At 45.9% G+C, this 11,797-nt stretch overlaps 1 protein-coding gene across 1 annotated transcript; it reads right to left on the bottom strand.

Moving 5' to 3' along the window:
• Positions 1–6,723: 6,723 nt before the first annotated feature.
• LOC119400159 (transcription factor MafG) lies at positions 6,724–11,077 on the bottom strand. Its single transcript, XM_037667143.2, has 3 exons — positions 10,848–11,077; positions 8,836–9,035; positions 6,724–7,868 (listed from the first exon to the last, which is right to left on the bottom strand). Exons 1-3 carry the CDS (start codon positions 10,905–10,907, stop codon positions 7,667–7,669), a joined length of 462 nt encoding a protein of 153 aa, XP_037523071.1. The 5' UTR covers positions 10,908–11,077; the 3' UTR covers positions 6,724–7,666.
• Positions 11,078–11,797: the final 720 nt, after the last annotated feature.

Genomic DNA, 11,797 nt, shown 5'->3' with positions numbered 1-11,797 from the left:
GGAATGCGCTTGGAAATGCGCTTAACACCGTCTGCAAAATCTGCATTGTGAAGCGAATTGCGCAAGGCGGCTTTGCCGCACAGCGTCTCTTGTTGCGGGAAAGCAAGCTTTCAAGGCGTCTGCTGCGTGGGCCGCAACAATCCTGAAAGCACCAGTGCAGTCCGATTCTTACTTTTAAGAAAAGAAAAGAAAAAACAAACAAATGCATCGATCGCATTTCTTGTCGTCGTGAACAAACGAAACAAGTAGTGAGAACAAGTAGCGAAAAATTCGAATCCGAACACGAATAATACTGCTTCTTCGGTGATGCATTTTACGTAAGGGCGACTGCCTTTTCTTTTATTTTTCGCACACAATGAACGATGCAACGCAAAACTGAAGTTCGAAGTGACCGTACTGGTTTGTCGCTCGAAGCTAAAATCTTGCAAATTTGTTCTCCCATGCTGAGTTGTTCATTATTTCTTTTTTATATAGCTCAACGTAGTACGCGCAATCGCCATTACGATGACGCACAGTACGCCACGCATAGATCAAGCCGGTAATGGACAGTGAGAAAATTGCAAAAAAAAAAAAAAACAAAGCAAGTTCCGCCCCAAGTGAAAGCTGCACGAACTGCAGAGCATTGATTGTCCCGTGTGTCCCTTTTGTTTATGTTGTGTTTATTTGCTCTTTTCTGTTCTTTTCGTGTGATTATCTTATTTATTTTGCGATTATCTATTTTCTGTTCTACAGTCTCCTTTCTACTGTTTGTTGCTCCGAGCGCGATGCATCTAACTCCCGGCGCTGGCATTTCGCTGGCTCAGGCAGACGAATTTAGCCCGTCGGCGACGCTGGCGTTCACGGGCAAGCAAGCGCTGGCGTTCCAAACGCGCAGCCTGCTTGGCTTATGCGTATCGAACGAGGGACCTGCATGACGTCAGCTCGAGACACGAGACGACGACAGGCTGGTCCCTTAAACCATAGAGTTTCCTAAACTTAACTAGAGGGGACTCTGGCGCTGCGATCGTTCAGCTACCATGGGAATGATGGGTATAGTACACAAATTTGCCTAGTCTTCGTGCTTGCGACTTCAAACATACTTGTGGCTTTCTTTATTGCCGTGTTCTGGCGTTCGTTTCGGATAAAAGAATGGATCGTTGTGAACTTCGTGACCAGGTTTGATTTGGCGAGCTTAAAAAAGTTAACGTGGTGAAGTAGAACTGCTGACTTTTGCTGAACTTTGTTTTGCGACGAAGCGGATGCAGGCGACGCGCAGCCAAACGGAGCCGAAAGAACGAAGTTTAGACAAATTTGTGTACTACCCATCATTCCCATGCTGGCTGAAGCGCCATGCGTTGCAGCTCCCATAAACACCAGCGCCAGTGTTCCCTCCAGTAAGTATTGTAGGATACTCTATGCCTTAAACTGCTACACAGAAAGAAACAGAACGAGACGGCCATTACTTGAACATATCAGAACTACGTCACGTTCTATTCATCCGAACGAAGTTTAGCTAAACGTATTGCGCCTATAGCGGCAGCATTCCGGACCGGTAATCAGTGTGGGCTTTTGTCATGCTCATCCCCGCGCATGCATGTGTACAGCCACCAGCTTCCATAAGAGTTTGCACGCCCCAGGTCTGCCGCGTGTCACCTTCTCGTCACTTGTGCTAGAATTATAGCGAAAAGGACTTGAACAACACCACACCAAGAAGTCCATGTTTAAGCTTTAAAGCATTTTCATTTGGTTAATTTAGAACGCGAAATAATGAAGCCCCCAATAAACGGCTACGCCACGTGTATTTTTTAAATGTTCTTTTTGGATACAAGGTGTCGTCACGTCGCACCGACATTTTCCAGACGCGTTTAGATTTACTCGGGTCGACTGGCGTCTCAAAAGCTGTCTTCTTCGGCTGTCAGCGCGCACAGACTGTCTCCGATATTGACCACAACTTGAAAACACGCCCTACGACGTCGCTTGAAGTGTTTATAACTTCGTACAGGTGTTTATTTATTTATTTATTTTTCACTTCGCTTGAACGATCTCGCCGTTCACACGAGCGTCCCGACGCCGTATATTATTAATTTCCTCTTCCGCGCGCGCTTTTGTTTTTCGTAGGCCGCGCGGCTTTCCTTTTAATAACAAGAACGCCACACGACTCATAGTGGTGTCGACGTGGTGTTGGTGAACGGAAATGAATCTTCTTGGTATGTATATATATATACATATATATATATATATATATATATATATATATATATATATATATATATATATATATATATATATATATATATATATATATATATATATATATATATATCTCTGTGTGTGTGTGTGTGTGTGTGTGTTGTGTGTGTGTGTGTGTGTGTGTGTGTGTGTGTGTGTGTGTCTTCGAGCACATAGCCACGTGCTCGAACTCCGCGAGCACAGACGATATAATGACGGCAAGGAAGATCATCTCTTGGCAATCCGTTTTCTGCTTGCTAAGCAGCGGGCGCACGTAACACGCACGCACAGGAGGCTGCACCCAAATGAAGCCCCCCGATTAACAGGAACGTCGCGTGTTGCGAAGAGAGGACAGTGGCGCGTAATATATAACCACGATGCACGCTACCACGTTAGGGTTGAAGACGCGACCGAATACCGAGCACGAACCTCGGTTCAGAGCTAGCGGACTCTGATTGAAGAGACATTCAGGGGGGGGGGGGGGGGATAATAATTTCTACGGTTTCGTGTCCCAATACCCCCACGATGTAATTATGAAGCTCGCTGTTGCTAAGAAACACATCTTGTCACGCATCAGTTCGTAACGAACGCAGCTGAACACAGGTATCACGTGAAGTACCCCAAGATGTGGTCCAGACGCTCAACATACCACATCGGATCAAGAAGTTCCAGATCCAGCCAGATCCAGACGTTACACACCGCGATCCAGACGTTCCGGACCCAGACAGATCCAGATCCAACCAGATCCAGACGTCACAAACCCAGCCAGATCCAGATCTTACAGGACCAGCCAGATCCAGACATTAATGACTACGCCAGAAGCGCTATTCTGGTCACTTTCAAATTCCGCCATCTTGCCAAACTCCGTAATGGCGCCATTTTTAAGCCAATCATAGAGGCCGTAGCAGCCCTCTGGGCCAACGAGATTTGACAAGATGGCGTTTTTGGCAACATGAAGGTATCCAAGTGCCCAGAATAGCACCGCAGATCCAGACGTTCCAGATTCAGCCAGATGCAGAGGTTACGCATACAGCCATACCCAGATGTTACATTCCAACCACTCCGGACGTTCTAGATCAGGGGTCTCAACCACGCGGCCCGCGGACCTCACACTAGCGGCCCGCCTGCACATGACTGTACTTGTCCCATATCTTTTTTATGTTCGTGAGCAACACAGACGTGAATGGTACCAATCATTTTGTTCGTGAGGCACGCCCGTGCAATCACCATGTGTTAAGCAATACCGCGGAACAAAAACTATTTTACAATCGGCGTGCATATTTCAGTCATTCTAGAGATCAGTACTGATGCGTTTCTCGAATTCTGATGCCAGATTCCCTTCTGAAGTGGCCCATATCTAAGATATGGGAAATGCCTTTCAAATGGCAACGTTAGCTGACATTTTGTACAAACTAACCCTCCCCCTGCTTCAACCTTCTTCACTATAATAATATCTGGGGTTTAACGTCCCAAAACCACGATATGATTATGAGAGACGCCGTAGTGGAGGGCTCCGGAAATTTCGACCACCTGGGGTTCTTTAACGTGCACCTAAATCTAAGTACACGGGCCTCAAACATTTTCGCCTCCATCGAAAATGCAGCCGCCGCGGCCGGGATTCGATCCCGCGACGAACCTTCTTCACTATTCCGGCTCTTTGGAATACCAAATTTCGTGACTGCGGCCCACTAGCTCAGGTCAGTTTGACACCCCTGTTCTATATCCAGCCAGATCCAGACGCTCCAGACCACGCCACATCCAGACGTTCAGCAAACAGCGCCGCCGCACACTACGTACCGGTAACAAGCCCACGCCGTCAGTCAAGCGGTCAACGTGCCCGGAATACCGAATCACCGCGAAAGCGCAGGGAGGGAGGCAGACGCGGCGAATCCCCAAAAAGACGAGACGGGGGGGGGGGGGGGGGGGGGGGGGGGGACTGTGTAAACACACACGCCCTGAATAGAAGCTGAGTCACCGTTCGTATATCGTGTCGTCACACGGTACAAAAAAAAAAGGGAAGAAATTAAGGGGAGGAGCGAATTCGTCCCTCATTAGCATAATTACGCGTCCCATTTTCACCACCCGAGCCGCCAACATATGCACCCTCTCCCCTTTTACGGCCTCGCCAATATGCAGAGCGCGCAGCGTGCAAGAAACTGTCGATGCGTGGTATATAGGAATCGGGAAGGGGGTGTGTTCTTGCATCGACCACCGAAGCTTTTAGTGAAAGGGTGGCAGCGGTGTGTTGGAGGGTAGTGGGGACGGAGGGAAGTATAGGTGTTGTCCACCCCCTCAGAGTTCGATTTTCCATTTCGCGCTTTCTCCGAAGTGGCCAGCCGGGCTACGGAGCACGAAGCTCTTGTATGAGACGCGAAGACTTGTTGTAGTACGCCCGAGAGGTCCAGGTCCGGTCAGGGAAGCTAGGCCCCAACCCACCGGCCTTCTTGACCATCATAAAGACGGCGCAAAAAAAAAACGAAAAAAAAGGACACGGACAAGAGAAGACGGAAAGACACACCACTTACCATGCTGTCTTCACTCGTCCGTGTCTTTTTTTTTTTTTAACTGCGGGACAGCTTAAGGGACCGCCCTGTCGTCATGTCTTGCGTTGGCGTCACGCAGTTCTCACGTTTGATACAAGTAAACCGAGCAGGCTGCAAGTTTGGAATGCCAGCGCATGCTTGCACGTGAACGCCAGCGTCGCCGAATGGCTAATTCGTTTGTCCGAGCCAGCGAAGCGACAGCGAAACGCCAGCGTTGGGAATTACACGCAGATCTACGGAAGAGAGAAGCGGAGGCGAAACCCCAGCGCCGGGAGTTAGACGCACCGCGCTCGGAGCAGCGAACAGTAGAAAGGAGACCACAGAACAGAAAATAGATAATCCGCAAAACAAATCAGATAATCACAAGAACAGAAAAAACACAGCACATAAACACAAGGGAAACCCAGGCGACTTAATGCTCCGCAGTTCGTACAGCTCTCACTTGCGGTGGAACTGGATTTCATTTTTTTTTTCCTTTTGCGTTGTTTTCACGATGGTCAAGAACTATTATTAACTAGCCCAGCTGTCGATTCTTCAACCTACCACCACACCTTCTTTTATTGTACTCCTTTCTTTTCTTCGCGCGCCAATAACTGCTCCTCGACAACGACTACTATATGCGTGACGTAGGTGAACCACAGTTCGTGGCACGCATGAGTTCGCAGTCCTTTTCCCGGAAAAGGGTGGAGCCTCTCACGACGGCGGCGCGCGATCGGCCAGCGATTCGAGATTACCGGTCACTCTCGGTTCGGCAAGAAGGATGGACGACGACGGGAAATCGCGAGCACACCATACGTGTGTCGCGACGAGACGAGTTTTGGGGCCTCTCAGTTCCCGACTGCATCTTTCTCTTTCGTTTATTTCTCTTTCCTTTCTTGGAATGGGAATGACGAAGGGGCGAAAGATGAAGCGGTGGTAGTGGTTTGGTAATAAACGCTGCAGAGATCACCACGAGTGAGCGACGAGGATAGAACGTGCAGCAAAACACGACCATGTAAATTATATATGCAGGTACGCAGTCTTGTTCTTGCAATAATGCAATTCTAAAAAACTGGACTGGATTCAGACACTTGAATTTGTTTTACGGGCTCGCTAAAAAGTATAGGAAATCAATAATAAAACGGGTACAGGATCGGTAACAGACTGCTGGTCATGAAGAATGAGGTATTGCATTTCGAACTTTATACAGCGTGGCAAAGGTGTGTAGAGAAACGGCCAAGGGGCCATAACATGGGTGGGCGAGAGATCACTGGACGCAGACAAAAACACAGGGCTACGGTCCTTGTTTTTGCTGGCTTCATCCTCATAATCTGATGTTGGCCATTTGCCTTATTGCAACTTGCCACCTAGACCACTTAAGTGAATTTCCAAAGATTCAATCAGCATAAACTGAAACATGGACAGTACAATTCAGTTTGTCATGTTCACTAATGGTACAGGTAAATTCCATTTAACAAATACAAAGGCTGCTTTTCCAAACCACAGATTTCAGTATGAAAAATTCGTCAACACCGGGTGTCACTGCAGCCGACGTTTTTACAAGCAGACTTGTCGAAACGTCGGCTCCAGCGACACCACGCGTTGAATTTTTCATCCCTGTTTCCACCTTCCTCTGAACTTCTGCCTCTTTTAGATTTCTGTATGCGTCACTTGACATTTTAGAAAGCATAACTCACAAAAAGATGGCATTGTGTGTTGAATTTGGTGAACCAGCCTACCTGCCATATGAAAATGCATGCTTCCAATGCTGAAGTGTATGATTTAGGATTCACACGATTGACTGACTCCTACGAAGAAGCTTGGCAAAGCTGAGCTGCAACAAATTGCACTCCAACGAGCTTATCTCATTTGCCCTCATGTGCAGCACAAGTGGGAGGCACTGGGTCAAACTATCTTGTGCAGAGATTTTAGTCTACCACATAAATCCAGTTTTACTGAGTGTATGATCCATAAAACACATTTGAATATATAGTACTTCTGTATATGAGCTTTTATTGACAAAAGGTAAATAAACAATGACAACATGCAACACCTCCCCCAAGAGCAGAGTAAAATAAAGTGTATATGTACAACAAGCAACAATGTATGCGGTCTAACAACAATGAAGCATGCAACAATACGACTGCATGTCTTAAATGTCATGCAACGGTAAACAACAAGCAAATGAAGTTCTCACACAGCATGACAGTCGTAGTTATTTCGGCAATAGTTCATGGGGCATTGGACTGCATTAAATATGCAGATTATACCAAAACTGCTTTTAAGTTATAAAGGTGTGACCCTGTGTGAAGCAATCGTAAAGTTCTGCGATTTGTGCAATGATCTTCGATTTCACTGACAACTATCGCCAGCAGAGACAAATCATAAAATGATAGAAAACAACATGCAAAAGGCCAAAATTTCACATAAGATGTTCAGGAAAGACAACTACCATGATGTGGTATTCGCACTAGTGCCAATACATATGTGTGCAAATAAAGTGTTGTGTTATGCACAATGTGGCCGTGAAAAAGACAGCAAGGTATTCCTTTACAACCTTACCACGTAAAAGCAGCAAATCAGCTTTACAAGCTGATACGGGGTCATAAAATACCATATTACAAATGCAGATTTGAGAGATGAGAAGCTGTCAAACAAGGAATCACGCTAGAGCCAATACGTTAGCAACAAGATTTGTCATGACATTCTTGGTTGGAACACTTCTTATCCCTAAGAAACTTCTATGTTTCTCAAGACTTCAGTCTTCAGGCTCTTGTGCCATATCTTTTGACACCCACTACCATTCTCGTATTGCAGTGATACCTTGGTGCCATTGCACCGTGATGCGTGAATGATTCGTTTTCGTGTATGCATGAAAGGGTTGAGTACATTGAGCATGCTGTGTGTGGGGTAATGACAGATGAAGAAACCATCGGCTAGAAGTTGGTGTTCAGGTCGGCCGGTAAGGGAATGCCCTGTTTGCGAGCGTATTCCAGCAGGGTAGAGTACTTCGAGCGTAGGTTGTCCACTTCTCCCTCTAGTGTCTTGTTCTCCTCCTGAAGGCGCGATATCTCCTGGATCACAACTGCCCGTTCACCTTCCAAGTCATCCTTCTGCTCTAGCCGCTTGTTGCGACAGCTGCAACAGCATCAAACAACGATGTGCAATCGCAAAGCAGCAGCAACATAAATTGAGTGCAATTATGTCTGTACAAGAATGCCATGCCAAAGGCAAGTGCTTTAAAAGAACTTAAATTGGGGCTACTTTTATTTCTGTGAACTACCAGCAGCTGAATAGAACTTGCTTCCAGGCTAGTCGGTTCATAACAAGACGAAGCACAGTGTAAACAAAAAACACAAATTACATGTATGACAAACATGAGCACACTATCCCGTTCATGTTGCACCAAAGTTAGTGCGTCCAATTGCCTATATAATCTGCCTATTTGTGTGCAGCCCTGTTCTTTTTAGGAAACACTGATGTATTATGGCTTGCAATTTTCAACACAGGGGAAAATCATTAAAACTCGGCATATTTTATATTTTTTTCTTCATCATTATGTTGTTATGCACAGAATTTGCAGCTGGGTGCCGGTAAAAGAGAAGCTATAATAAATCCATTCCAAAATCTGAACATACAAGATGTACTGACAAACACATTATTGTACTTTTCTGTTGTGTTATTTCACTTAGAGAAGATTTACTCATACCAATAATAAAAAGCAAGAAACAAGACATGGTCGCATAACATTTCCTCTGTGTCACAGTTTGTGTTGTATTTATTTTTTCCCTGTGTTTATGGCCTCTTTATGGCCCTTAAATGTATAAAATGAAGTGACGGTGCTTTCAATGAGGTAGACTTAAACGATGTGTCGAACATTAAGACGAGTAATAATACTGATACTTTGGCTAGGTGCATGTCGAATGTCAGTACAACAGACTGAATTGTGTGTGATTTTTGCTGCCATTCTGTTCCAAACACCAGCCTTAGTTTATGTACAGTTATTAGGTAACGAGCTCTCCCGCACACATCTGCTACCCCACAAGAGTGCTAGAATTGCTAGAATTGCTAGAATGGTTGTGCGGCTTTTGGAAAGCCTGCCTACCTCGCTGCATAGCCTCGGTTCTTGAGCGTCCTCCGGCGCTGTTTCATTTTGACTATCTCGGACCGGGTTAGGCCGGATGCCTTCAACTGGCGGTTAAGGTCACGCACCGACAGGTGCACCAGCTCTTCGTCGGTCATGGTGATCTTGCTACTGATCGCCAACGGCAGGTCCTCCAGCACCTCTGGTGGTGCCACATGCATCTTGAAGAAAACAACCACTTCATTTCACCGAGCCATGTTGCTCAAATGGTAAGTTCTCTGGCGGTCATTAGCAAAAATATTTTTTAAGAAGCTAGAATTACTTAACAAATCTGACAACGCCAATCTCTGCATTGTGTTCAGCTTTATTTCTCTACACGCTCTACTCCCAGTATGTTTCCTGCAGCATTTCCAAGCAAGAACTACTCAAAAGCATACATTGAAAAATATCTTGAGTTGAAGCACAGAAAATAAAAACAAAGACACAATACACAAAGCTAGACATGTCAAGTGAGAAGATAATTACGGATGACATGGCAAGCAAACATTTATGACAAGAACCCTTTACAATAGCACACATTTAACTAAAATAACACGCATTAAAGCAAGCTTTAAGCAATTACGTATATGATCTTCCTTGGACACACACAGCAAATATTTCAGGTGGTTGTACTTATAGTCATCTAAAGAGTGTCTGAGTCATTGCGTATAACAGATGTGTTGTTTTTTCTCACAGACAGAACGGTCTTAATGCTTAAGCTTCGAGTTTTGTGCCTTTTTTGAACATTCAGGTGTCATTTTTATAAAAGATTTGCTCAGGAGATTTCCCACTCAAAAAAAAAAAAAAAGAAAGTGGACACAGCAACATTTTTGCATAGCCATGACGCGAGAGGGCTACTCTGAACAATACATTAATAAGCATTTGAGTAACATGTAAGAATGTCCAGTTTCATGTCAACACATGTGCACTGTGATTCGTTGGATCCGGTATAATTACATGCCATGAAGTATTGTCGAAGTTGCTTCGAACATCGCTTTGTTACCAGCATTCCCCCGCCCCCATGAAGCTTGCACAGTCCATAACAATCGCAAATAACGATTTTACGGTAGAAGCGTGCAAACTGCGTCAGACGGTTTCTTAAATTTCATGTTGTGCCCCGAGCAACTCACTTTCCTGACGATTATTTTTTTTCGGCAAGTTTTCACAACTGGCAGAATGGCAGGCTTGTCCACAAACCAAACATAAATCGCCTGCGCCGCCAACAAAGTATCTGATACGAATTAAAATGAAGCTATGAATTAAAAGAATGACACTAATCCTACGAAATAAACTTCCAGTACCCAAATAACTAAACATGCGGCACTACAGTTCTACACGATATATTATCGTAAACAAAACAAAAAATCCAGTTACATACAAGCACAATAAAGCTAAACTAGAAATACATCCGTCAATGACATGTTGGCGTTGCATCAAAAGCACCATAATGTCAAACGCAACTACAGATGTCATGATCGCAACAGCCGTGCAAACTTGGGAAGCATTATAATCCGAGCGCAAGCAATTATTTACACCGTAGTCGGCAACTTCGGCCGGCAACGTTTAAACCGACACACAGTGACACCGTACACTGCGTTATCAGTGAGCTTGGTTTCGTATCAATGCTGCTGCTTTGGCAACGTGCCAGCAACATGGCTGCGCAAGCAACTTCAACGAACACCGCGACTCCGACTGCAACTGTCAAAGCCTGAAATTAAAGGTCAACCCCTGCGGGTATGCCTGCCGGTCCAGCAACCTCCAAAACGGAGGTCAATGGCAACCAGCAACCTTCGCAGTGCAAAGAGACGATCAACGCAGCGTTTAAACGTGACATTCTTAGATTCGCCACACACGCAACAACAAAAGAACAACCACCGCGTTACCTGGTGATCGACGTATCCCATCATCATGATGGAAATAATTAATCCGAACGCGCAGTACAACACAGTCACAAAACGAAGGCCTGTGCCAGAACAGCCGGGCAGTCAGGTTACCTTGTTGACGCCACGACTCGATGCATTCTCCGCCTTGACTTTCGAGCTTCGCCTCTTCATGGCTGACTTGACGCGACGGGCCGTTGTTCCACTCTCGTTAGCACAGATACGCTGAGTCAGGGGCGTTTGGCACGGACGAGCGATCGCCGGCGATCCTCTCTATCTACGATGAGAAGCACATCACAATAACAACGGGCGCCGCCATCTTGCCCAAGCGAGTGAAACAGCACCGGCCTCCGCACGCGTTTTCGCGCGTGCGACAGATGGCGCTAGTGACGTATTATCTTAAACTGAAACTAAAATGGGCGGCAGTTTTGAAGTTTGACAAAGCGTAGCAAGAGGCTAGACCCTCAGGGGTGTGCTTGTTTGCGTTACTTCCTAACTGATTACACCGACAGCAATCGTAATAAGGTTGTAAGCGATAGGTGGTCTTCACACGTTTCCAAGAAAGCGATGAAAGAGGCGCGCCTTAATTTTTGAAAGCGTTTAGGTGTGCCTGGATGCACATAGGCGTAACGTTGTAACGCATAACCCTTTACGCACTGCAGAAAATCTCATAATACATGCGGGAAACGCCCCCCATTAATGTGCGCGGTCATTCATCAAGAAACATTGAAGCCGCCGTGCCGCATAAAATGCAAATCTGAGTGTTTACTAGCGCCACACCCTGGTTATAAAATAGAAGGCGCGTTGCTGCTTTCCGGGATGCAGCTCGTCCTTTTTTCACTCGTCTCAATATGATGACGAGCCATATCGCTACGCGAAGGGTGCAACTGCTATATACTGCACGCCCGGCTGAGAGTGTCACGCCCATATCGATCTCGAAAACCCTGCAAGAGGCGATCGTAGCCGCGACACCATTACTCTTATTATGTGCAGCATGCGTGCATTGCAGAGAGGGACGACTCTTGATGGACTCGAAGCACGCGACCGGCCAGAACCACACGAGA

The sequence above is a fragment of the Rhipicephalus sanguineus genome, chromosome 7 (assembly GCF_013339695.2).
Source record: "Rhipicephalus sanguineus isolate Rsan-2018 chromosome 7, BIME_Rsan_1.4, whole genome shotgun sequence".
NCBI lineage: Eukaryota > Metazoa > Arthropoda > Arachnida > Ixodida > Ixodidae > Rhipicephalus > Rhipicephalus sanguineus.
The sequence above is the reverse complement of the archived record's forward strand: the minus strand, read 5'-3'. Positions and strand labels throughout refer to the sequence as shown.

Excerpts from the sequence above, each read along its gene's own strand:
- LOC119400159 (XM_037667143.2), bottom strand. The coding sequence starts at position 10,907 with ATGAAGAGGCGAAGCTCGAAAGTCAAGGCGGAGAATGCATCGAGTCGT. Across the intron at positions 9,036-10,847 it reads CGAGTCGTGGCGTCAACAAG|ATGCATGTGGCACCACCAGA; the intron begins GTAACCTGACTG and ends GTTTTCTTCAAG. Across the intron at positions 7,869-8,835 it reads AACCGAGGCTATGCAGCGAG|CTGTCGCAACAAGCGGCTAG; the intron begins GTAGGCAGGCTT and ends ATGCTGTTGCAG.